This window comes from Dermacentor albipictus, chromosome 10 (assembly GCF_038994185.2).
Source record: "Dermacentor albipictus isolate Rhodes 1998 colony chromosome 10, USDA_Dalb.pri_finalv2, whole genome shotgun sequence".
Lineage (NCBI taxonomy): Eukaryota > Metazoa > Arthropoda > Arachnida > Ixodida > Ixodidae > Dermacentor > Dermacentor albipictus.
In genome coordinates, this window is record NC_091830.1 from 74,626,297 (window position 1) to 74,653,470 (window position 27,174).

The 27,174-nt window shown below is 46.0% G+C and overlaps 1 protein-coding gene across 1 annotated transcript; it reads left to right on the plus strand.

Moving 5' to 3' along the window:
- Positions 1–1,930: 1,930 nt before the first annotated feature.
- Positions 1,931–27,174, plus strand: LOC135898075 (dehydrodolichyl diphosphate synthase complex subunit DHDDS-like). Its single transcript, XM_065426821.2, has 7 exons — positions 1,931–2,025; positions 5,618–5,802; positions 12,141–12,283; positions 21,984–22,100; positions 22,263–22,367; positions 24,012–24,234; positions 25,458–27,174. The coding sequence occupies exons 1-7, from the start codon at positions 1,944–1,946 to the stop codon at positions 25,635–25,637; spliced, it is 1,035 nt and encodes a 344-aa protein (XP_065282893.1). The 5' UTR covers positions 1,931–1,943; the 3' UTR covers positions 25,638–27,174.

Here is a 27,174-nt window from a genome sequence, read left to right on the forward strand (position 1 = left end):
CAAATACTTGTCTGTGTGCTTTAGTCTGCCTTCGTGTCTCCCTGGCTCTTGTGTCGGTCTTTAGTTGGTGCTGCGTTCAGAATAGGGCGCTTGAAAAGAACCCCGTCGATTTTTAGGTCTTGCGAAGTGTCGAATTTTCTGGTCGCAAATTTTACAAATGATCTCGCTCGTTCTTTTAATCGCTGCTTTCGTTGTGGCAGTCATATCGAAACGAAGAGTTTACTGGGAACTTCGGTACCAATTTATGCTTAGGATATCTATACGCAATTATCCTAGTTACACACAGAGACCCTGGATGCTTTCCTGTTTTGTGTATTGACACAGAGCACGTATTTTCAGTTTTTTCTTACCGCATGTCATTTCAGTATTGAAGCTTAAATTTGACGCACCATATAGTAAATATTGGGTATTTTAGTCTCTACGCATCATGGGTTCATTTTTATTTGAACGTATAAGCTGACTACATGGAACTTGAAACAACTCAAGAACGCGAGCTTTCTTGACATATTAGACTAGTAGGACATGCTACCAGAGGTTTCTCAGAGCTGCAAGCTCATTGACTACCACAGCGCGTGCAAGAACGCCTATATAAGCTACATCTATATTTCCTGTTATCATGTTGGCACAAGTACGCCATTGTTCATTTTCCACTGTCAGTTTTGAACCCTGTTAACCATTGTTAATAGAAAGTTATCGCGCGGCACTAGACGCGTCAAGACGAGTCAGATGTGCCCCCGAATGTGCTCGCCCGATTCTAAATCAAAAGAGCCTCGCCTAAACAAATCGCAGGCTTGAGGCGAACGGTGGCGCACTTCATCTAACGAACGCAAGTCCCAGCGATTATGCTAGAATGTGTGACGTGTCATGTATATATAGCCCACGCACTTGGCCCAAATATCAAATTTTGGCGATCGATGACTGCGCCCGCCCCTGGGCTTTATGTGTTTTCCGCTTTGCTGGGGACGATCTCCGCCAATAAATAGGCATGACCTTAATGAGCATCTCGGTTTTTCCCGTAATTCGTCGTGTAGGTAGCTTTAATTAATTTCCGTGAGGTGAAATTCAGGACCTAGCTCGGTGCTTCATCGTCATTATTTCGTCCTGTAAAGTTTCATCGCGTAACCCTTCAAAGCTCAGTTGAATTGAGCATAATTATCGCGTTAAAATAGGAGCAGTTAACGCCCACTATAGGTATCAGCATCTGCATAAATAGTTAACAATTTAGACGTCGTGATAGCATAATCATCATTATTATTATTATTATGATTATTATTATTATTATTATTATTATTATTATTATTATTATTATTATTATTATTATTATTATTATTATTATTATTATTATTATTATTATTATTATTATTATTATTGTAGGGACCGAGGTTAGGTCCACTGTGACAATGTAACAATGTGTGAGACAGCGAGTGAAAAGACCTGAGAACCGTTCGGACCGATGACCGCAGCAGAATAAAATTTTCGTTATTCGTCTTCCCTTTCTTTTAACGTGGCAGCTCTCGGCACGAGGCACGAGACGCAAGCGCTGGAGCGCGCCATATACAAGCAGCAGCCTTGACAGATGACGATAGCGGTTCGAGTAATAATTAAGAAAACAGTAATAAAAAGCAACAGACTTCGGAAAGTGTTATGAAGTTTGAAGAGGCAACAGACGTGAAAACCATTTCAGACGCGGACGCTAATAAGTTGAAACAAGTCCTGCTACCGGACGTTGCCATACGAGAGAATGTTTTTCATGAGTCCCCTTGTGATTTACTTCGGTGTGCGTTCTCTTATTTGAGCACTGCGGGACAATGCCTCGGTAAATTATACGGAGCCGCTTCAAAGAATTAAAGCGGTACAATGACCTTTTGCTTAGCTTCCATGAGACAGGCAATTTCCTGTGCAACTTTACCACACATGCGCACTGTAACGCACTGTTGCGGGCGATGGGTAGCCGATGCACTACTCAGTGTGGCAGTCGCCCTTGTCCGCGCACGGCGAAAAGTGGGCTTAGCGCCAGCGCTCAGGGTAAGCTTCCTGGCCCTTATTCATAAAAATATCTTAGGCTTAAATTGATCGCAAAAGCAAATTTCAGTCAAAAAACAAAACGCCAACAAAAAAAGCAAGAATATATGTTTCTGAGTAACACATTAAGCAAGGTGGTACTATCCAGCCAGAAGATTACGCAGTCGGCGAGAAAACAAAACACTGCTTCGACGGCCCCTGACACACGCGTGCGTTCATGTATTGTTTCTTGGAGAAGCTACACTCTTTTAACAGGGATAAGCGGGCTAGTTGGTGGTCGTTATTGGAATGCATCATGTAACCGCACAAAAACAAGGGACAAAGAAGGAACACACAAGATAGGCGCGGACAGTCCGCGCCTATCTTGTGTGTTCCTTCTTTGTCCACGAGGGTTGCAATGTGGGCTTGTTGGTAATGCATCTTCAAGGGGAGTATGGTAGCGCGATTCAAAGACGGGACAAGAGAAGACACAAAGGGACACACACAGCGCTATTGTTGGTAATGCATCTTCAAGGGGAGTATGGTAGCGCGATTCAAAGACGGGACAAGAGAAGACACAAAGGGACACACATAGCGCTGTTTGTGTCCCTTTGTGTCTTCTCTTGTCCCGTCTTTGAATCGCGCTACCATACTCCCCTTCTTTGTCCGTTGTTTTTGTGCAGTTGCATGATGCATTCCACTAAGCTACAATCTAAGCGGGCGCTGTCGCCTCGTAACACCCCATGAAAATGTAACGGCTTACGCCGTTGGTAGCTATTTTAGTAGCGGTTGACTCCTCAAAAAAAAAGGCCAAACATCCTGTAATTTTCACGTCAAATGAACGGATGTCTGCGCTGCCCGTCTCCTAAAGGCAACCAAAACGCACATGTTGATCTGCCCGTCAAAAAAAACCATATTTCGCATAACTATAATGAGGTTATTTGGGCTTGTTGGTAAGACATCGTGAGGCTTATAGCGCGGTGGCTTATAGCGCGCGAAAGAACAAGGACGAAAGGAAGACGTGATACACACAGGCGCTAGGTTGTCTTTCATGTCTTCCTTTCGTTCTTGTCTTTTCACGAGCTGTAAGCCTCACGTCGCATAACAACGTGCAGCGTCAAAATGAAGAATAAATATCCTAATTGCTGCCACAATTGCATTGCGCATTCTTTTCAAATGTCCTGCGTGACTTTAACGCTATTTCTGGCAGGCTAACGCACTGTTGTGGGCGATGGGCTGCCGATGCAGAACTCAGTGTAGTAGTCATTCTAGTCCACGCACAGTAACAACTGTTGTTAGTGCCAGTACTCAAGTTATGCTTTCTGGCACTTGTTCGCAAAAATCTATTAGCCTTAAATTGTTTGTAAAAGCAAATATCAGCCCTTCCGGATGCTGAACATTTATGCTCGTGTATGTTATACGCTGTTTTTTTTTTTCCTAGAGGCGGTCCTTACACAGGCGTCGGCCATTGCAGTGAAATTTTTGTGGTCATGTGCAACAACGTTGAATTGTTCGAGCAAAAAAGTCGCAGTTTCGCCCGAAAGGCGAACCATCGATTGCGATAGCAAATTATTAGAAACTACGCGAAGCAAAGTACTTTCATTGGCCACATCAACTTATGAACAGTTTCTTACTAACTGAATAGATAAAAAAATGGCTGTGGCTTAGGTAAGGTTAAGCCCAGGATGGAAGCATACTAGCCTTTATTTTAGTTGTTGAACCTGGTTTAGCCTGGTGAACTGCTGTTGCTTGGCTATATTTGGTTCGGCTAGACGAAGAAACAACTCATGCGTTACTCTGCTTCGCCTTCAAGAGTGGAACGCGACAGCGTTCCCGTCGACCCGCCAAGGGGTGTAAGACAATGAGCTACTGCGCAGCGACTACGCACCCCGCATTGGACGCGGTGAGCGTCGAGCAACGCAGCGTTCGGCGCGGCAACGAAATGTGAGCCTGAGCAAGCGACGCACGCCTGCGCCTTAGAAACAGCTCGTTTCTAAGGGAATACCGCATTCACTAGAGGCGCTTTTGTACCGCTTTCAAGCATCGTACTCGTGGCTCAGTTTAGCTTACTGAGCCACGAGTACGATGCTTGAAAGCGGTACAAGCTGATTCTCTTTTTAACAGTGTATTCGCATGGCATTTCTGTAACGAGGAAATAAAGAAAAAAAAATACTCGTGGCTCAGTGGTAGCGTCTCCGTCTCACACTCCGGAGACCCTGGTTCGATTCCCACCCAGCCCATCTTGCAAGAGTTGAGCAAAAGCCACTTCTCCTCTGTCGTGACGTCATGGTGTCACGTGGTATTGAAGGCGACACCGCCGCGCCTGAGGAGCTGGGTTGAGCTCTCGTAATATGCTTCGCATAAAAGCATGATGTGACGTGTACACAGGCTAAGATGAGCACATCTCACTCGAAGACCGCAGACACTCGCTGTAAAATCACCGACACGAGCAAGTGCGGCAGCAGCAGCGAGCAAAGTGACCTTCGAACTGCTTCTCCTTTCAACGCGAATTAAGCGGCGACAGCTTAGCGCACACGAAGCTATCAGACCTCCGCGCACCTGGACGTTACTCACCGCAGATCGTTTTCAAGGTAAGGCCCGCGCGCCCGCGCTGAGCCCCTCCATACTCAGCCGCCTTCGGAGTAGAAGGCTACACCGAAAAGTCTCCAAAATGTACCAACAAGACGAAATATCCACGTCGATGACGTTCTGGTAAAGCCGAACAGATCTGCATGATAGTCTGGCGAGTACATCATGAAAACATGCGAGACGTAAACCCAGTCACGTGGAAATTACAAAAAAAAGAACTTCTGCTACTTACGTTTCTAACGTTCTACTTCGTGTCTTTGCTGGTCTGCCTGGCAAGTCGCGGGTACGCGACTTTTTAATGTGGAAGCAATAAATACCCGATTACGCAAAAATATGGCGTCGGCGGTGGCGTGACCGAGCGATGGTACCAAACATGGCTGACTCCGCAAAGAGTAAGCACTCATTGAAAATTCTCGGCCTGACGTCAAATTTCTCCGGGAGGTTGCTGTAAGCAAAGTGAATTGAGGGCTTTGAAAGTAAAACTTGGTAGATGTCGGTCTGTGAGGGAATCACACCCGGGTGACCGGTGCGTGAGCCGAACCCGCTTCCACGAATGCACGACGGCTTCACGGCTTTGGCTGACTAAAGGTGTGGCCTCTTGCGTGCGTCATTGGGCACGTGACGGGATAACCAATCGGGAGGAGGCGTCGCGACGTCATGAGTGCGTGAAATGATTGAAAACATTTCAACCAAGGGACTACAATGCTTTCGTACTGCCACAAGTCAGCAGGCTTAAGTGTCTCTGCCAATTTTTTTTTCTATTTTTACAAGGATTCGTTCTCCTCATCCGAGTTGTTCAGTGCATACAACTTTGTTGTTCACGATCGTAGTAAATCGGCGATCGAGCGCATACTTCCCATTCTTAGTCCGCATCTGTTTCAGCGCTGCTTTGTGAAGTATGAACAACAATACAGTGCAAGGTAAATTCACCCGGGGCGTCCATCTAGCTGCTTCGCTTTCATTGTAAAAAACAGTTGTTTTTAGGCAGAGTGTAAAGTATTATGCATTGTTCCACATTCCCGCACAGGTTTTACCAGGATGACATGGAACGCCCGGCTATCGTGGCACCAGCGAGCAATTATCTGGGTGCTGCGTCAGGGAGTGATTCCACGTCACGCTGCTATAGTGCCAGACGGAAGTCGACGCTACGTCAAGAGCACTGGCATAGGACTGGGCTCCGCTTACGATATCATGCTTCAAAAGATAGCACTGGTGAGATGATTAAGGAGTTGATTGCTTGATTTAACCAGCCATCGCAAGCTATGTGAACGAAAGCGAACCAATCGCCGATGCCGGCACCACCCTCTTCATCCGGTTATCCATATTCAGTGCGCTGTCTCGGCCCCATGGAGACCCTCTCCACTTGAGTTTGCGGCTGGCCTCTCGTCAGCCAATTAGACAAGAAAAAAAGCAGCTCAGTGTAGGCAATGTTATTCGTTTTGAAAGAAAACGAAAGTGACTCCATTAAACGAGGAAAGCGTTTCATTGGGCTTTTAAGGAAACGCGGCGGGTCGCCGCCCGACGTTGCGTAGGTGGTTACGTGAGCATGACGTCAGGAGAATCGAATAAAAACACGTTGGAACTGTATACAGAGCCCAAGAATTGAGGAACAAAATTTATTTGCTTCCTAATTCATTATATTTGAAGCGAACAGCGCGAAAGACGGGACAAGTGGCAAACACACACTGTGCACCGACATACAAAAAAAAAGACATTCTGATGTTTTACGCGCTAAAATCACGATATCATTGCGATACATGCCGTAGTGGGTGACTCCTGATAAATTTCGGCTACATAGGGTGCCTTAAAGTGAATCGAATGGATGGTACACGGGCGGTCTTGAATTTCGCCCCTTTCCAAATGGGGCTACAGCAGCCAGGATTCGATTCAGTGGCTTCGTACTTAGCAACAACACGGTAGCCACTAAGCCACCACTGCAACTGAGCCAGTTCTGCCCCAAGCAGACAAACACCCATACATGACGTTGAATATTTTTTTGTTATTACTTAACGTGGCAGGCACTGGGATATCCAATGTCTTGCCTCATCCCCTTGAATGAATGACGCACCACGACTACTGGTTCCGGGGTGGCCTAACTCCAGGAGGTTAGCTGCTGGGCAGAAGCTCTCCGACTAGACATTCGTAAAGATTGATCCCACAAAAAAGGCTCAGCTGACCTCTCCCAGCTTGTACTTAACTGATGGAGCATCAGTAGTATGGTTCGTTCGGCATGTTGGCATTGACTCTTTTCGCGGAGCAGTTTGTTCTAGAGTAACGAGATGGCGCTTTCGGCGGCACGCCGCACTTCGTCTCAGCAAAAGCGAACGAACACGAAACCACTGCCGCTTCCACCTTCCTTCTGTGCCATATTCTGCCGGAAATGCTTCTGAGTTTTCGCTAATGCACTGTGCTCCAATCATACCCGACTGAACCACGTTGATTGAAGAAGTGTGCAGTAGATGGCTGCAAAAAGAGTCACTGGCGCATTAAGGAATGGACTGAATGTGCGTAGCCAAGTTCGCGGACCATTGCTGCAACTGTCGATACGTGTTACCGGCACTTCGAGATGTACGGCTTTCTTCGAAGACACAGAAAGTCGCTCATCCACCAGCGTTGTATTCTTAAGCCTCAAAGAAAGTGATTCAGGCTCGGAACGTAGGCAGGAGTAATTACCGCTTGTTAAACAATGACAGAGGGAGAAGCGCAGCTTTCTGTCATATTACGTTTCGCGCACAGTATCTACACATATCTACCCCAGCTAGCACGAAATCTTACGCCCACTTTACCGCCAACGTGTCAATACGTGAATGGGCGGACACTTCAATATGTGCGCACCATATACGCACAATAAATGATGGACTACACCGATAGCACATGTATTGTAGAAGCTGAACATTTCGTGAGGGTCCTTAAGGGTAAACGAGTTACTCGCGATAATACGTATTTGCTACAAGGCATTACAATGTACAAAATGGCTACGTTTCAAGCATTGCGCACAGAAAGAATGAATCTATCGAAACTGGGCACACCCTCGATCGATTAGGCAGAAATAATCAAATAGTGACCGCACCAAGGGAACTTACATAGTATAAAATGTGACAAGCTGCTGCTTCGAAATATTTGCCAAATAAAGGATGAATATCAAAAAACACTAATCCTGATTCAATTCATGGGCGGGAAGTTTGGATAGCTTGAAACACATATTTAGCCTCGCCTTTAAAACAAGCATCATATACGGTGCTCGCGCCGTTTGGACATAGCTTAATCAGATTACAAAGCACTTTTTCATGTTCTCTGAAGCTGTGACCAAAGCTTTGTTTCATCCACCCAGTCACCGTCTACGATATCTTCCGAAACAGAGGCTTGCTAAGCCGCACCGGCGCCATACACACCCATTGTAAACGCGAATGCCACGGAGGCAGTTAAGGCAAGCAATTGTCGCGTCACCACGTGATCCAACATGGCATAGTCGACGGGATCACCGCAAGAAGTGTCAGTACAATTCTTGAGGAAAACCTAGGAAAGAAACCGTTCCATGTTGGCCAAAATACGCTGGCTAAACAATCTGTATTTTCAATAGGGATATTTCTCTCTAGAACGGTATCAGACCTCGAGATTGTGTCACTGATTTCACGAAATTCGTGATGATTTTAGCATTGGTGAACTGTCATCATCAGCCTAGTTACGCCCACTGCAGGGCAAAGGCCTCTCCCATACTTCTCCAACTACCCCGGTCATGTACTAATTGTGGCCATGTTGTCCCTGCAAACGTCTTAATGTCATCCGCCCTCCTAACTTTCTGCCGCCCCCTGCTACGCTTCCCTTCCCTTGGAATCCAGTCCGTAACCCTTAATGACCATCGGTTATCTTCCCTCCTCATTACATGTCCGGCCCATGCCCATTTCTTTTTCTTGATTTCAACTAAGATGTCATTTACCCGCGTTTGTCGCCTCACCCAATCTGCTCTTTTCTTATCCCTTAACGTTACACCGATCATTCTTCTTTCCATAGCTCGTTGCGTCTTCCTCAATTTGAGTAGAACCCTTTTCGTAAGCCTCCAGGTTTCGGCCCCATATGTGAGTACTGGTAACACACAGCTGTTATACACTTTCCTTTTGAGGGATAGTGGCAACCTGCTGTTCATGATTTGAGAATGCCTCCCCAACGCACCCCAGCCCATTCTTATTCTTCTGGTTATTTCAGTCTCATGATCCGGATCCGTGGTCACTACCTGCCCTAAGTAGATGTATTCCCTTACCACTTCCAGTGCCTCGCTACCTATCGTAAACTGCTGTTCTCTTCCGAGACTGTTAAACATTACTTTAGTTTTCTGCAGATTAATTTTCAGACCCACCCTTCTGCTTGGCCTCTCCAGGTCAGTGAGCATGCATTGCAATTGGTCTCCTGAGTTACTAAGCAAGGCAATATCATCAGCGAATCGCAAGTTGCTAAGGTATTCTCCATGAACTTTTATCCCCCATTCTTCCCACTCCAGGTCTCTGAATACCTCCTGTAAACATGCGGTGAATAGCATTGGAGAGATCGTATCTCCCTGTCTGACGCCTTTCTTTATTGGGATTTTGTTGCTTTCTTTGTGGAGGACTATGGTGGCTGTCGAGCCGCTATAGATATCTTCCAGTATTTTTACATATGGCTCATCTACACCCTGATTCCGTAATGCCTCCATGACTGCTGAGGTTGCGACTGAATCAAACGCTTTCTCGTAATCAATGGAAGCTATATATAAAGGTTGGTTATATTCTGCACATTTTTCTATCACCTGATTGATAGTGTGAATATGGTCTATTGTTGAGTAGCCTTTACGGAATCCTGCCTGGTCCTTTGGTTGACAGAAGTCTAAGGTTTTCCTAATTCTATTTGCGATTACCTTAGTAAATACTTTGTAGGCAACGGACAGTAAGCTGATCGGTCTATAATTTTTCAAGTCTGTAATTTTTCAAGGCTCGCTCATAAGCTCCTCGGTATTTGTTTAGAAATACCGACCGAATGGGTGAATACATACGCTACTTGGGAATAAAATTGTGGTGAGGCATTGAACTTTACCGAAGTCCCTGGAGGAATATTTCAACGGCATTTGTTTAGCTATTGACACTAATAAATGACTACTACAAAAGTAGCTAAGACTTCAACATGTCAAAGTTGTCATTACGCTGACTGAAAGCTTTCTCATTTCAAATAGCTTTCTCGCTACGTCACCGAAACGAGTGAGTGTATCTGCGAGGCCTGGGTCTCTGTTCCTGTTTAGCGCGTCTTGTGAGCAACAACATCGTCTCTACCTCCTCGCACAGATATCATGTAACGGTGCTCACCCATCAAAATAGCCTCTGTTCTCGCACCGCAAGATAGCGCCCACTTCCTATAAGACATCTTCCATCATCCTTTCTCCTCCATCTCCTAGCGGAGTACCATGTAACGCTTGCAATGCGAATTCACCTAATGACAATCTACTCACTGAACAATGTTTCAACGTTGGCATGAATGACACCTGTCTGAGAAATGTTAAACAGTCATTCTTTTGCATCACATCAACATGTACCAGAATATCCAACAATATCTTCATAATTTCCGCTTTTAGCTGTCTATGTGCGACTACAAACTACGGAGCATTCTAATAAGTACTGCCTCTAAGCTATGGAATACACTTCAGAACTTCATAATTTTCCACTTAAAGTCTTTGTAATCTAATGCGCCAGTATTGTCTGCACCTTTCCTTAATTCTCGTGCAAAAATGCTTGATAACACTGTATATTACGCACAGATACTAAGGAAACAGAATATGAAGCATATCTAAGAAACCTAGATCAAGTTTTTCTTTCTCTTTCAAAAGCTGTGCATTTTTGCATTCCTTGTTTTTTTTTTGCCCCTTGACTTAATACTAATAAAAAGTTTGGTATTTTTTTCAACCCAATCAAAAAAAAAAAATTCCATCTCTTACTATGTATGCAGGCATTATCCGATTGTGTTATACAGATTTTTCACGGAACACTGTCTGACAGAAGAACCATTGCACAACACTTTTGACTTTTGGAATCCCAACTGTACAAAGCTGATGTATTGGGTTCTACTGCTTTTGGAATAACAAATGCTGACGTTCTGTGCATTTTAAAACCATGCGAAAGGAAAGAAGGAAGTTCTCACATAAGCGCTGACTAACTAATGTCTTTGTTGATTGCGTCGTGCTATAGCCGCGCCATCTTAGCCATATACATAGAAAGTAAGAATGCCTTAGCGATTAGACAGTGTCAATGACGTATTACCAATTGCACTTTTCTGATGCATAGTTTGTCTAATGCTCTCCTTTGTTTGTTTCTTTTCCTTCCTTCTTTTTTTCTCTATGCTTCTTGCTTTCTTGATGTTTTGTTAATCCATCTCCTTTTGGGAAATCACATCTTTTCATTTAATGGGACGCTGAAGGCAAATATTAGGTCAAGCTAAAGTGATAGATTACTACTGCAGAATGTCTAAAGCGTCAATATTATTGCGAACAGAACTTTAAATATCGAGAAACTGCGGTAAATTCAGGGCATGATTAGCAACTCCCCCGGGACATTAAAGCGCTGACCCGATGACGAAAGCACTCCTCAGATAAATTCTGTCGCTAGTACTCAAGCACTCGTCGCAAAGAGACATGCTCGCATTGTGTCAAAAACACCTAATAAAGTGCTACTTACACAGTTCTATTTGGTTTTTAGAAAAAAGAACTCATTGAAATGGCCCTTGACAACGATGCAGCTGGTCGAAAGGTTTTGTTCTCGTTCGACTCCGCGCCACCCACATTTTCACGTTTCAGCAGTTTCGTTATCGCGTAGTTCTGCACTGGTTCTTCTGGCTCGCGAAATTCGCACAAACTGCAAGTATAGCAGAGAATGCAACTTCCATGTTAGGTCGGATGACCGAACGGCCTACACCACTTGACCAAAAAGCAGCTGCCATGGCGAATCCACCGCTCTGTCTTGGCTCGGTGCCGGCGTCTGTCGAGTGCTGTTTTACTCACCGACGGCAGCAAAGGGCGGGGATGACGTATGCAACGTCATCGCTTCCCGGTTGGGTAGCGGGAGATTTGAATTTCGTAGAAGGCATTCGGAGCCTTCAGATGCAATTTTCTTGCAAACTAAGTCCTTTCTTGGCATGAAACAAGCGTTGCGAGTTTTCTAAAACGGTATTTAAACAGTACACGTCGACCTATTATTTGCCTTTAGTGTCAATAAAAAATATTGTTAGCTCCGTCTACTGTTTTTTTTTTTGTCAGCGCCATCGTTATTTGCACTCTCCCCGTGTGTTTCAAGCGTAATTATTCCTCAGCAGATGCCCTATGGGCCAATTTTGACAAAAAAGAAAGTGAAATGTACAGGGTGCTTTTTGGAATGAAAATTATTTCTGCTTGTCTAGAAATCGTAAGCAAATACGCAGTGACATGCAGCTTTACCCAGCGAGACAGAATGCGTTTCGAAAATTAGATGTGGTCTCAGAGACGTGTTTTTCTAATCATTCTAATTTCTTTTTCTTCTCATGCCTTTCTGTGGCCACAGATATCTATATACATGGAGGCTGTCGGAGTCGAGGAAGTCTCTTATTTCGTTTTTAGCACTCGCAACTTCCTCCGCGACACCTCGGAGATCAACGCCGTTTTGTCTGCGGCGGTCCGGTTCTGCAAGGCAACACTCAGCAGCTTGTAAGCACTCTGCGTAACTTGCATGTAGAATTTCTGTTGCAATAAGTACTGCTTTCATCCTTTTTTCTGTAGCACTGCCTACTAACTACGCAAACTTCTGAAATAACTTTTGTTAGGTCCGAGTCACCAAGCTGCTCATTCCTGAAACAACACGTCAAAATCACTGTCTTTCAGTTGTGATTAGCGAAGTACATTAGGAAGTATTTGTTTACCTTGGGTAAGAATAAGAAAATGCAGGTGAGAATCAGCGCAAGCTTCCAGCCATTGTTTTTATTAGCGAGTGCTGCTGACGGTATTAAAGTATCTCGAGCCGACCGCAAATATTTCGTGCAGGATATTCAGGAAACAGTCATTTCGCGCGTGGCTTCGTTGGGGGTAGTCGGAATGACATAATTAGAAAACAGCACTGCCGATGCTGAGGCACACAATGTGAACGTCTGTGCTCAGGTTCGCGTTGTGTTTCTTCTAATTTTTGCAGGGATGATATTTATTTATGGTTTCACCTCTCGACGTTGCAGTTAGGTCACAGATGCAGCGCTCGTGTTGTGGGAACCATGATAAAATCCCTTCAAAATGGAGCGCAAATGTTTTGGCCAGCAAGAAACTTCTGTCTTTCTTTTTCAAGCTCCATGCTCCGAAAGCTTTTACGGTTAGCGATATATTTCTGACATGCTCGTCAGACACGCTGTAGAATACATTTATAGAGACTGAGGTTAGGTCAAATACGACAATGTGTGAGTCAGCAAGCGAAAGACTGAGAACCGTCCGGACCGATGTCAGGAGCCAAAGAATCTCTTTTTTCATCCTTCTTCCATATCCTTCTAATCTCGCCGCTCGCAGCTCGACCCACGACACAAGTGCGATGGAGCACGCCGTTTATAAAAGCGGCTGAGGAAGATGACCATGGCTGCCAGAGGGCTGTGGTGCATTGGTGCCCAAGAAACAGCCTTTGACGCCAGACGATTGGGTAGATCCGCCAATTTAAGCATATTAAAGTCGTCGAAAGTGGATAATGATGGCAAAGTAGCTAGGTAGGCCAGCTCAGCCCTGCCTATCGCCACGACTGCTTCACGTCCGTTGAGGTCGATGGTAACGGTTTTTTCTGACCGCTTGAGTACCTTGAAAGGGCCTTTGTAGCGAGGCGTAAGCGAGGGTCGGATGCGTTCACACCATGGGAAAGGGTAGCTCGTTGAAGGCCTGTCTTTGCTGACAAAAACATCAAACTGAAACCTACTAGGGCAAGCACGCAAGCGCGCAAGCAAGAAATGAAGCTGCTCAGTATAGCTGCGTGGATCAGGCATGGCAAGAGTAACAGGTGCAAGAAAGTCACCGAGCAACCGCAACGTTGTGTCATACACCACTTCCGCAGATGTGAAGTGAACGGCCTCTTTCAAAAAAGGACCACACGCCTGGCATGACGAGAGGAGAGTTTTCAGCCCAAGAAGAGCCAGCCTGATGGGCCATTGGGGCAGCTTTAAGCTGACGTTAAACGCTTACATTTGCCGATGGGTGATACGTGTTAGTATGGATACGGTGGATGCCAAACAGACACGCGAGTTCACGGAAGAGATAGATTTGAACTGTGGTCCGCTATGGGTTGTCCGAAGCGCGATGGGAATCCGGAGCGCGAGATTCAGCCACTGACAAAACGCTGAAGCCGTTGGAAGTGCCGTTACGTTAGTGAGAGGAAATGCTTCCGGCCAGCGGGTATGTAAGGAGCAGCTTGGTGTGGTGGCAGCGGGTCAATGATGTCGATGTTAATGTGGTTGAACCGGGCGTCTGGTGGGCGAAAGGAGTGAATTAGCGGCGTCGTGTGTCATGGCGTCTTGGAGCATTGAGAGTGCAGGCATTCGCGAGCCCAGTGGCGCACGTCAGAGCTCACACTCGGCCGCACAAAGCGGGAGGTAATTAGAGGCTGGGCGCCAGGAACTCCGCGACGACTTGCGCTGTGTAGCTTGTCGAATACTTGATGGCGGAGTCGGAATGGAGCGAATGGACGTTTTAGACCCACTGACCCGTCGCAAGAGATAGCGCCTGAGGAAAATGGAAGGGGCATGAGGGACAGCGCTAATGACGTAGCAGAGGACCGGAGGTGCTGAAACTCGACGTGTAAACGCTACACTGTGGAAATTTGTTTAAAGTCAAGTGTGGCCGTAGACATTTCGTCGAGAAGAGTAAGGGCATCTGCGGCGGCGTTAACTAGGCCTTCACTGTATTCTATGTTCACAGTGAACTCGGAGATTAAATTGAGGCACTGTATCACTCGCGCGATATAAGTGTCGTGATTGCAGCAAAAAGCGAACGCCAAAGTCTTGTAGTACGTGAGGACGTGAACGCTTGTTCCTTCCGGCAGGTGTCTGAAATGCCGAACGCCCAAGTATACCGCGAGCATCTCGCGACCAAACGTTCTGTAGCGCGTTTCTGCAGGCTTCAGCTTCTGTGACCGAAAACCCGAGTGGGCACCAGGAGTTCCGCAGAAACTGTAATGAAACGGCGCCGACAGCCGCGCTAGATGCATCGATGATAAGACACATTGGTGAAACATGTAGGGGATGCACCAGCAGGATATCATCTGCGAATGCGTTTTTGGCCGCTTGCAAGGACTTTTCGGCACCAGGCGTCCAGTACAGTCAAGCAGCGGAGCTTTAGTGGTCTTGAGAAACTCAGTCAGTGGCGTAACAATTCAATCGGTGTTGGGACGAAAACGGTGGTAGAAGATGAGCACCACATGGAACTCACGTAGCTTTCGCAGTGACGTTGAGCGAGGGAATTCGCGCAAAGCTTGAACTTTCTTTTTTAGTGGTGTGATTCCTTCTGGAGCCACGCCGTGTCCGAGGTTCTCAATGTCGTGGATTCGAATCTCACACTTTGCGGGGTTGATGAGAATGCCGTGTTCTGGAACCGAGAAAATAGCAGGGGCAAATGGTTGCTATGCTGCTCATGGGAAATACTAGCCACCAGGAGGTGACTGAGATATGCAAAGACGAAGGGGATCCCCGAGTGTCTTCATTGATAAACCTCTGGAACGTCTGAGTAGCGTTTGTCAGCTAGAACGACATGCGGACGTTGTCGAAACGCCCGAACGGTGTCGCAGTTGCAGTCTTTCTGATGTGCGCTGGCTCGGCAGGGATTTTATGGTAGGCCTTCAATAAATCTACCTTGCTGAATATTACCTTTTCAATAGCTTGACTGCGAAGTCAAAAATGTGAGGGAGTGGATAGCGATCAGGAACAGTGAGTACGTTGAGAGCAGAGGAGCCAATCCCCTGGCTGAAGCTTTGGTACCATGTGGCGAGCTGAAGACCAAATTCTCGACGAAGGACGCATGATACCATGTTGCAGCATGTGGTCGAAGTCGTGTCCATGAGACGACGTATGCGGAGGTCAGGATTAATGGCGAATTTGTCAGAAAATCGGCGCCCGATACGGCCATACGTTCGTCTGCAATAATAAAAACCCGTCAGAAGGTGCATCGGAGACCCAAGTCAATGGTAAGGGAGCTCTGGCTATATGTGTTGATAGAAGAGTTGTTGGCTGCTTGAAGGGGCGGTGTTTTTTTTTTCTTCTTTTTGGCATGCTGCCAGGGTAATCGCACTGCCGGAACGAAGCTGACTTCTGCCCCTGTGCCCACAAGAAATCGCTGTCCGGCAATCTTGTCAGTGTCAGGAGAACAGACGGCCTGTCGTACGGCAAGAGTCAGCGGCCACCATCAGTGACTCTGCAGCGTGTTTTTGTACCAGCTGCAAGGGAGACGACACTAACGAGCGCTGGCACCGAATTTGTGGTGATATTAGCAGTAGGCTCCACGACGAGGGCCAGAACGGGAGCTGCACCGAGAAGGGAAGCTGAAACGGCAATCACGGTCACACTGAAGTCGGTGGGGCGATTACCGTAGTACAGTAATTGTCTCAGAAAGTGCGTCAGCCATTTCCTCAAGGCTAGACTGCCGATCTTCGAGGTACGGCAGCGGAATGGTCATTGTTGCTGCAGTAACTCTCGCTCAATAGTGAGCGATGCGGTCAGCCAAGTCTGCAAGAGCGTTGAGGGGCCTGCCTACGGGTGTGGAAGCCAAGGCGACCGCCAGTTTCTGCGGCAGGCTCTGAAGGAACAGCTCCCGCAGCAGCGGGCTGTTTTCGTCGAGCCTACAGTCGCTGAGAAGCCGCCGCATACGACATAGAAGTACCGACGGTCGGCGATCGCCCAGCTCCTCTTCGATGAGAACCTGCTGGAGGCGCCTGAGCACAGACACAGACTTGCGTTGCAGCGCCGTAGTTTTGAAGTGATCATAGAAGGTGGTGTCGGGGGAGCGTTAATAACGTCTTGGAACTACTCAACTACCTCTGCAGATAGCACAGACACAACGTGGAGGAACCCCGAACACTGACAGACAATGCGCGGGAGGTCGAAGATTGTCTCTATCTGAGTAGACCAGGCTGTAGAATTTTGTGGCCATCAATGCGGCAGGTGAACCGGCACCGTGGTGAAGCTGTCTGCGCTGGCCTCGTCTATGACATTGTGCTCGTCGTGCAATCACGTCGGTGTCACCGTGTTATAGGAATCGAGGTTATGTCTACTACAACGATGTGTAAGTCAGGGAGTGACAGACCTGAAAAGCACTCGAAATGATTCACGAGCCGATGAAGCTCATTTTTCATTCGTCCATTTACCTCTGATTTCGCAGCACGAGACATGAGACACACACCCCAGAGCATGTCATACATAAAAGGTGGCCGAGGAAGATTACGATGGCTACTATTTAGCTTTCTGAGATCACTTATAAATTGAAGATCAAGCGCTAAGGTACGAGGCAGAGCATCCACTATTCCTGAATATGAAGGTACCCTGCTTGTAGACTTTGCTGGAAATTGAGGAAATAATGACGACGACACTCATGTAGACGAGACAGGTCTGCCACTTCAAGTCTGTCATCACCGTTTTTATGACGCGCTGAAAGGTTGGAAGTGCTGAGCAAAGTAGGCAACGGCATTACCTTCAATTGAGAGGCAGCCGGGCCTATTGAAGGTAGTCTTAAGCTCTCTCGTGAACTTCTACTTGCCAGTACATAGTTTTGAAATCGATCGATGAAATGTACTTTGCATTACAGAGGCAGCCAACGCGCCGTCTTTTCGTGATAATGGGTTTACGTCATTCTTATTGATCAGGTTCACGCGAAGATAATCGGCGCAAAACCACAGAGTTCCATCCTACTTCTTCACTTGGATGACAGTAAACACCCATGGCCCCTTCAATGGTTCATTTCTGGGCGGTGCACTTCGACAAACCTGTGACTTTACGGCCTCTCTTTCTGTGTCAAAACCCGGTGCAGGCTCTCACAGAGCGGTCGAGGTTATCGTTCAGTTAATACGCGATGTTCAGCATTGTTGTTTGTGAGATGCTTCCCGTCGACACCAAGCAGTCCTTGTATTGTTGGAGAAGACTTTTGAACGCCCCACTATGTGCCTGGTGAAACTGGGATTAATATCGAAAGCTGGTTCTTCAACATACATCATCAAGTGATGTAAGTTGAAATCCAAGTGGATGTGCACATTGCTGACTGCCGTCACATCTTTATATGTATGGGATCTTCATGTCAGTGTTTATGCGCTTGCATTCGTGGCTGACCTTAATGACCATTACTTTCGCTATCCCGCTATGCAATCTGGCAAATCCGATTTCGACACAAATTTTACAGTCGAGCACCAGATGTAGGTTGCCACCGACGACGCCTTCCACGCCTGCTGATGTCTGTGAAGCACGGAAATAGGTTACCTCTAGCTGTCCAATTTTAGGATCGTCGCACGTAGTCTTAACTTTCTTCGTCATCATGACGAGGGATCGGCTGATGACGTAGTAGTCGGCCGGCTCCTGTGTGCATTAGAGCTGAGACCATGTAGCCATTGATAAGCACATCGAGGTCGTTGGTTCTCGGTCTTGATGTGCAGTTGGGTCGTAACTTCAAGTCAAAGCTGCGTCGCATTGTCACGCTGTTGTTATGCCCCATCGTGATCTATTTTTAAAGTGGCATGTTCAAGTGAATAGTCGTTGCAAGCGTCTCGTTGCAACATCTTCGAGACGTATCTTCAAGCGTCTTCGTTGGCATCTTAGCATATTTACCCTTTCGGTGAAGCGCAACCGCACCTTCATCGATTGTTACTTTCATCTTTCGGGGTAAGCGCTAAGAGACCGGCCGCGAATTTCTCAAGTGCATGGTCAGCACTGCGGCGAGAGGTAGCGTCCTCGCGATGATGAACGAGGCACCCATGTTGTCTCTCCTGAGTCGGTGCGAAGTAGTCATGATTTCACGTGGTGATTAGCCTTGCTGAAGATATGGCCAGTTGACCGCCGAGCATCTTAGTCCACTCTCGGGATGTGGGCATGGCTGGTGAAGGTGGCCTGTTTCTTCGTAGCGACACCATAACGGGAAGTAATCGAGTGCGCACCAAGTGTCTTATCTTCGTTGGAGCGTTTCGGGGGCCCACAGGCAAGCGGGCTGGCGGTGGCTGTGGCGGCTGTGGACGAGATTTCTGCGATATGGAGCCCTGACGCCGGCACAGTGAGGGAACATGACGGCACGCGGCAGAGGTGTAAGTTCATTGCTTCCGGCTGAGGGGTTCAGGAACTTGTTGTGACGGCTGCATTTCCTCGCCGTGTGTCAGAGGTGGTAGCTACTTGAGGCCGCGGCGCAGCAAACATACTCTGTTATTCGGCGCGCAACGGTCTGCATGATCTCTCGGGGCTTGCCGGGGGTGAGTGCTAGGACTTCGCACCGTGGTTGTTGGTAACAATGCCTAGTGCGCATTTCCTACCTGACGGCGAGCGATGGCGGCGTAGGTGATCACTTCCGGCTGGAGTTGTTGTGATTATGGCTACACTTCGGGAGCTCATTGTGGCCGCTGGATTCCTTCCCGTATGTCAGAAATGCAAGCTATGCGAGGCGGCTATAAATAAAACGTCGGTTGCACCTCCTGAAGCATCACAGCTCTGGTTGTGTCGTGCAGGTCGTCGGTGCATTGAGCTCCGGAGTAGTTGTTCGTAAGCGCACGGCAGTTCTGTTAACTGCTTTGCATCTTTTCAGTGTCGGTGGCCTCAGAACGAAACTATTGGACGGTCTTTGTGAGTTCTGTATTATTCCGACGAAACTCTTAATGGGGAGCATTATATGTCCCATTAGATGACAATCCGGTGTGGGCGTGACCGAAATATGGTACGAAAAATGGTCGACACAGATGAATAAAGAGAGGTCAAGAAATGTTCGGATTGACGTCAAAATTGTCAGGCATGTTTCTGTAAACAAAGTAGATTATGCCTTCAAAATCAAAATAGGTAAATTTCTGTCTGGGTGCGCATGTCATTGTACACGTCACGTCACTGCCTCCATTATTTTCTTTCACGGGTCACTTCCACTTCAGATTTCATCGGTACTGTGTCTACTGCGATACACTCTCTACGCCTAATCATGAGTGTATAAAATGAGGTGTGCTTAGTGCGTGCGTCAGTGCGCATGTCACGTCGCTGCCTCCCGCGGATTTGCTCTTTTGATTTCATCAGTGCTCAGTCTACTGCGATGCACTTTGAAGTATCTACGTCAACGGTAGCCGCGAAACGTGGTCGCGTCACCAGTCGCATAGCCAGAAATTTCATTCAGGGGGCGCTCACGTTGCAGCTGGACCTCCTCCTCATAAATGGAATTTGTCGATTGATCAAACAAATAAATAACTGCATTGCCATTGCCAAAGGTGGTACAAACGAATTCTTGAACGCTACGCACTATCAAGACAAGTAAAGTATGTATTTTTTTATAAAAGAATATACTCGGTGTCCCAAAAATTGGGCCTGAAATACCGATATCAATGCTTCGATGTTCTTTGTCTATTTAATATACCAAGAATATTCACACCAACTTTAGAACCATATCAGTTCGAAACCAGCAAAGCAGTGTATGCCTCGAACATGAACAAATGTAAAGGCCATGAAATGAACAAATTGAGGACAAATATGTTAATGAAACTTTGTCAGTCAAGAACCCTGCTTACATTTTTGTACATATGCAAAGGCCAGTGAAAAATCTCAATGACGCGACCATGTGTTCTAATGTATTGTGCAGGAGCAGCAGTCACTGGCCGGGCATTCTGAGTGCTTGCACCAAAGTTAAAGTCACAACAGAGAGCACACATAAAAAGCAGGAGTTCTGCAAAATATACGAGCGCGAGTCGAATGAAAGTGACCCAATGCGAATAATATGACAAACGGGGTACTTCATTTAAAAGTAGTCTCCATGAGGATTCAGAGATTTGTCCCACCGACTAACGAGTCGCGTAATTCCCGTCTGATAAAATTCCTTGGGTTGCTGCTTTAAAAAGTCCGTAAATGACTCATGTCGTCGTCGGACGTGAATCTAGTTCGCTTCAGCTGCTTTTATTTTTTCCGATTTTTTTCCAAAGTGAGCAAGTCTCAGGGCGACAGGTGGATGTTGCAGCGTTTCCAACTTGAACTGATGACCACAATCATCAGCTTTCCATGTCGTTTGTTCATGATAGCGACACGATGTCGATCCGGCGTTTCAATATATCGGAAATGGTCGATAGTCTCTCCAGGTTTAGCAAATTTGTTCAGTAAGGGCCCTTGACGATCAAAAAAAAGAAAAGTCGACAACACCATTCCGGCGCAAATGACGGCTGTCATTTTCTTTAGGGGTGATGAATTTGAATGTTTTCACTGTAAGCTTTGCCGTCGTGTTTCAAGCTCGTAGTAGTGGCACCATGATTCATCCCCGGTCGCAACTGCAGCCAAGAAGTCGTCACTCGCATTGTGATGCCGGATCAGATGAGTTAAGCCAGCGCCGAACTTCTCCATCTTCTGGCGGTGGCTCAAAATCTTGGGCATCCATTGCGCACATATGAGCCGATAACCGAGGTGTTCACAAATTATGGTGCGAACCGAACCGTGACTGATGTTCCCATGCTCTGCCCGTTCATCGATGCTTATCCTTCGTTCTTGTCTAATCAGCTCATGAGCCTCTGCAATTGCATTGTGGGTGATTGGGGCACTGGTGGCTTTGGCCCGGTCTTGGATCGTCTTTGCACTTTTCAGGTCCTTCTTCGAACCGTTTCCTCCAACGCTTCATTGTGGCCAATTAAATGCAACGTTCAACGTACACGGTAGCCACACGGCGATTAATTTCTTTTCGAGAAATACCTTCAGCTTCAGATCCTCACGACAGCATGCTGTGCTACTTTCGGAGCGTCCATTATTTCACGCAACCATGTTCAACCCAGTGTATGAGAGCATTAAAGAACATTTATTCTCACACCACCGTGTGACTTCTGTAAATTAGAGATGCCTGTGTGCTACGCGCATGCCTCTCAGATATCGAACAGAACCATTATTGCGCGGGGGTGGTCGACTCCCTTTCACTTGATTCGCCCTTGTACGTTAGAAGTGCGAAGATACAATGGAACATACGTGTACAAATGCGAGGATGCAACTTGATAAGTGGCAAAAAGTGTTAGTGGAAACAAAGTTCGCAGCCCGTGTACAGAAAACTTCGCAATAAGATATTTAAATATACTTATAAGTCTCCAATAAATCTACGTATCAAAGAAAACTTCACTGTATATAATGCGTCAAACAAGGCAAATGAACATGTATGTGTTGCCTATGTTGCAAACTTATATGTGTTGCTGTTTTTTTTTTGCCTGTAGAGATTCACTCCAGCGCAGGCACCTGCGTGTTAGCGTCCTGGGTGACGTGGACCTTCTTCCTAGACAGCTGCAATCTAATATGGCGCAGGTTGAAATCGCCACTTCTAACGGAAGCCGGTAAGGAAGTTGCTCGGATTTGGTTACCATAGCCATAATGGTCTTACCTTCGGCATCTATTGGATACTATAAGGCTACTGAAAATGTATTGTTAGACAGGTTGTGTTCTTTGGCAGCTATCATCACAGTTTAGGAAATTAAGCAGTTTCTTTATTTTTGCAGAAAACACACATGTCGCTTGTGCACAGCTTACAGCAGCAAACTGAGCATGAACAGTACCGTGCTACATATGGCAAATGCTGTGAGAGCAGGCGTCATCAAATCTGAGTGAGTACACATGATATTTTCTAACCTTTGGTGGCACGTCTTAGGTGTGTTAAACATGTGTATTTCGGATAAAAATGATTTAAGCTCATTTACAGTTCCACAGAAATGAACACTTGCAAAGCGCTATAATACTTTCACGTTCATGAATATTCGAGCTACAAGAAAAACAAATATTAAGAACCTACCGTACCTTCCTTCAGGATGTCATACTCATAAAAAAGACGTAGTGGAAAAAAGCATAGCAAAAGTAACCACTAAAACATCTGTCATTCGTGGCTGTGCAAGTGCCGCATGTTCAGACCGCTTTCGTGAATGTTTCAACATTTACCAAAACTGAATGGCCCTTGAATTCGGGCGTTATCTACGCGACTCAGCCATTTCTTCGAAAAAAGTTGACATGGTTATGGGGCAAGAAACGTGTCTTCAGAGGCCTATTACTCCAGCGACATATTCTGTATCAATTCGAGATGACCGAACTTTGAAAACATTTTCCAGGCCACAATCTTCAGACATATTAGAGAGCTTAAAATATTTGATATCTCAGTTTCGCTTAATATTGTTTAAACAGCCTATAAAAATTATGTGGCCATAAGTAGCACCGTCAACGCGAGGAAAGCTGGGGACCTAACATAAGAACGTTGCCTGGGCGGTCTAATGATGACCTCAGGCAAACGTCGGTGCCGACATATTATTGCGATAAGAATTATATGAACACGTCACTATATGCGGATTTTCAGCTCCGTTACCAGCGTGAACGGGCGAAAGTAAGTCGAGAAAGATTGTGACTTGACTTGATTCGGGAGGTCACGTGATCAAGCGTGCTCTTGGGTGGGACGGGGAGCAGGGTCAGGTGAGCATACGAGGGGGCAGCGTCTCCTCTCCAACTTTGGCTGTGGCTGCGCGTGGCTGTCCGTGCGGCTGAGCGTAGTCGCGGCCTTCGCGCTGCACTTGGGAGGTAATCTGCAGCGAGCTCAGCGGTTAGTAATAATAATATATGGGGTTTTACGTGCCAAAACCACTTTCTGATTATGAGGCACGCCGTAGTGGGGGACTCCGGAAATTTTGACCACCTGGGGTTCTTTAACGTGCACCTAAATCTAAGTACACGGGTGTTTTCGCATTTCGCCCCCATCGAAATGCGGCCGCCGTGGCCGGGATTCGATCCCGCGACCTCGTGCTCAGCAGCCTAACACCATAGCCACTGAGCAACCGCGGCGGGTCTCAGCGGTTAGGGTGAGCGAGAAGGCTAGTCAATTCACCTCAGCCATCTGCCCGACTTGCTAATGTTGCACATCGCATACTATAAACCATCAGATACGCGTTGAAGCTAGAAGGAGTTCGAAACAACCGCTCTCCGAGGTCAGCGCTCTTCATCGCAGCAAACTTTAGAAATCAAGCTTTCGCAATTATCCAGTGAGACCTGCTTATTTCTTGGTGTGCAAGCGCGACAGGGTGCTGGTTAATTTTATAAGTGAGCGAATGGTTTTTATGCGACGCATGAATCTGCGAACCTTGCTTCGTGTAGTTGTCTAATACATTACTATGTCTATCCATGCTCCGCCTTTCGGACGTGAAGGCGACTTTCTTTAAGGCAAAGCACGCATAAGAATTGCCATGGAAGCTAAAAACGCGAATCCTATGCAGTGACGTCACAGCGGAACTCATCTGGGATTTGTTTGCGCAAACCGAGGCTTGCGAGACGGATCTGTGGTATCGAAGCTCCGGCAAGCAATGCCTTATTGAACTCCTGGTCCTGCAAAGTGGATACTCCTACATGCACATAGGACCCCAACTGTGGCCTGCAACAGGATTTTGGGAGTTTGTCTCGGCAATACTGCAATTCCAGCTTTACTGGCCTTACATTCAGGTAGGTGTAATACTTTGAGCAAGAAACGTGATTAGTATTTGTTTGAATATAAAAGTACAACAGCACCTCAGCTAGGCTGAGCAATATGCACAAGAATGGCTATGCGCCAGCGTGGATATTATATGACTGTAGCGCTGACGCCTAATCTATCTATACATGTACGGTGTCGCCAACGCGCTCGGCCAATAAGAGCTTTGGAATCTTTTTTCACATGTATTTTGCCATTATTATTTATGCCAATGCTGAGTGTTTTGAGAACGCCACATTGTACAATTTTTTGTGTGTTTGCAAGAATCAATTCAATAAGACGAACTATAATCTGAATAGTTCCGTTTATTTCTAAGAGATCCCTCACGCTCGTGCCGCTGCATCGTGTGGTATGTTTTTTTCTTTTTGATGATCATTGATTAATTCGACAAAACGTACCAACATAATTACTTTCATGGACCAAGCAAACCTTGTGTCCGAGCTGTTCGCCAGACGTACGCAAAGAAGAGAGGTCTGCTGCCTTAGAGAATTTATTGACCTGAAACTAATCATAATGTGCATTTTGCGCACAATCTTTATTGGGCGGTACACGCTCCCTGCTTTTCTGTCGGAATCGCTGAGATACGGGCATGCTTTCTAGACCTGACAGTAAGAGACCGCAGCGTTGAAGGAAACGCATGAGAGATACGTGACGAATATTATCCGCGTACAAGATATAGGCCCCAATCGGTAGAAAATTTTCTTAGAGTCCGCGGAGTGTAGGCAAAATATTTAAGTTCATAGGGAACTAATGACACAACAGAGAACGCTCGAAGAGGAGGAGGTAGAAGAAAACGTTGCGAAATTTGCTCACGCAATCGCACAAATTTATGCTGATTTTAATATCCCTGAATACGCAGACTCCGCCCAATATTAAGTTTGGAGAAACCTGAGTGTCTCTAAAGACTCACTGACAAAACGAGACGTCCTTGATAATTGCATACTACTTAAACCTCGCACAGATCAGCACATTTCCTTCACAACTTTAGTTTTCATTCTTTCATAATTATGCGGCGTGCTTGGACAATTCCTTTGCGTGTGATTTCTATTAAAATAAATGCAAAACTCAGCGACTGGTTTTTGTGCATCAGTGCTAGTGGCCAGACTATCTTTATAATTGTTTCTTACCGACATTGTTTTCTTTATTTCACATGATTGAAAGTCACGGGTGGTTTATTCTATTTCCACGAAATCAGGCTGTCAAGGAGAGACACCGAAAATTGGATGACCCATCCACTGATATGGATCCTGCGATAACTATTCGCCAACGCATGTTTCTAAGCAGCGTAAAGTTATGGAGGATGACGTACATTGGTAAATTCTGCTCCAGGAAAGTGCTTGAGGAGAATGGCTGCTTTCCGAAGAACCACCTGTGAAATGTTTATACCAAGCAAGTGTTCCTGAACGCCAGTCCTGTGAACGCCAAGATTATTCAAAGCTCAATGTTCCAAGGCCAATATGTGTAACATTTCCTCAACTTACTTGCGCATGTGCCCTTTATTCTTAGCCAGCCAGAATAATCAAGGTAGATACGCTTCTTTATTATGAGGAACGACGTCGAGTCCCAACAAATTAAATATTTTCAACAAGGGCGATAGCCATAACGACTACAATAGCGGCTGCTTGACAAAAATTCCTCATTCTTTTCCAATTTGTGACTGTCGTGTAAACCGGATACATGTTTTTAAATGTGCAATAGTGCACAGTGGTGAGTTAACCCTTCATGTGTATATGATTCCTTTTTCAATCACATCATTTAGATGGCTCTAAATTGCATACACTTTTTTAACAGAGCATTTACAATAAAAAAGTGCGTGCTTTTATTGGCGCTTGCTGCTAACGCTGTGCTAGTCAAGCCAAGTGCTGTCATCTGTACATAATGCAAGACATTTCCTTTCGCAGGCTATATATGTCCGCGCTCCTACTCGCGCTATTTACAAAATTATCTGAAAAAAAAAACATATTTCCCAGTTTTGCTCTTATTTATCTGTGTACAAGGAGATATTGATGCCTGCATACGGCGTCTGCTGCTTCTCTTTCCTTTATTGACACGTCAACGCAAAAACAAATTTGAATTTCCGTCATGGCATACATTCAAGTACATTATGACAACATATGCGAAGTTAATGCACAGATAAATATATTCTGGTCATATCATTTTTATTGGACCCTAAAAGACGTAAACGAAGAATGTTTGTGCTATGAAAAGAAACCTTGTTCATGAACAGCTGCTATGAAAAGACATTGCCAAATTGTAATCAGTTTTCCTTGCTGGATATATTTCGGGAATGCATGAGAAGCATCGTTACACGCATAAGCTTTGTGTAGATCTCTTCGTGGCTTCCTTGTACGTTGTGATATTACGACGTAGCAGTGATGATTCAGAAAGTAACAATGTCAAAAACGGGAATTACCAATTTAACGTTTTATTGGGCGAACTCATTCCCAGCAAAACAAGCAACAATTAATCCCAGCCATAGCGACGGGCACAGTCGACGATCGCCGAAAAACTGATTTGGGGCCAAGCGCGTCGGCATTTATACAAGAGTCATCAAAGGACCCAGAGTAATCGCTGGAGCCCGCGTGTCGTACAGAAAGTACTACGCAATTCGCGTAACGCATACAATCAGGTTACACCAGGCTCGGTTACAACCTACAGCGGATAGAACCATCGATAACATTTGAGAAACTTTCCATACTGCCTGCGCATCCTGCGCTCAGCCATAGCGTTTAGCATTTCTTAGCAGGTTAAAGGCGGTCACCCGACAAAGCTCAACTAATACGCGCACCAGTGCCCCCTCTTGAAAAGCATCGTCCGGATGCTTCCAATGAATACGAAGGCGAAAGCAAAACCACGCAAAATAAAGAAAGAGCAACAACAAAGCAACAAAGTTCCTAATTTCGTTGACAGAT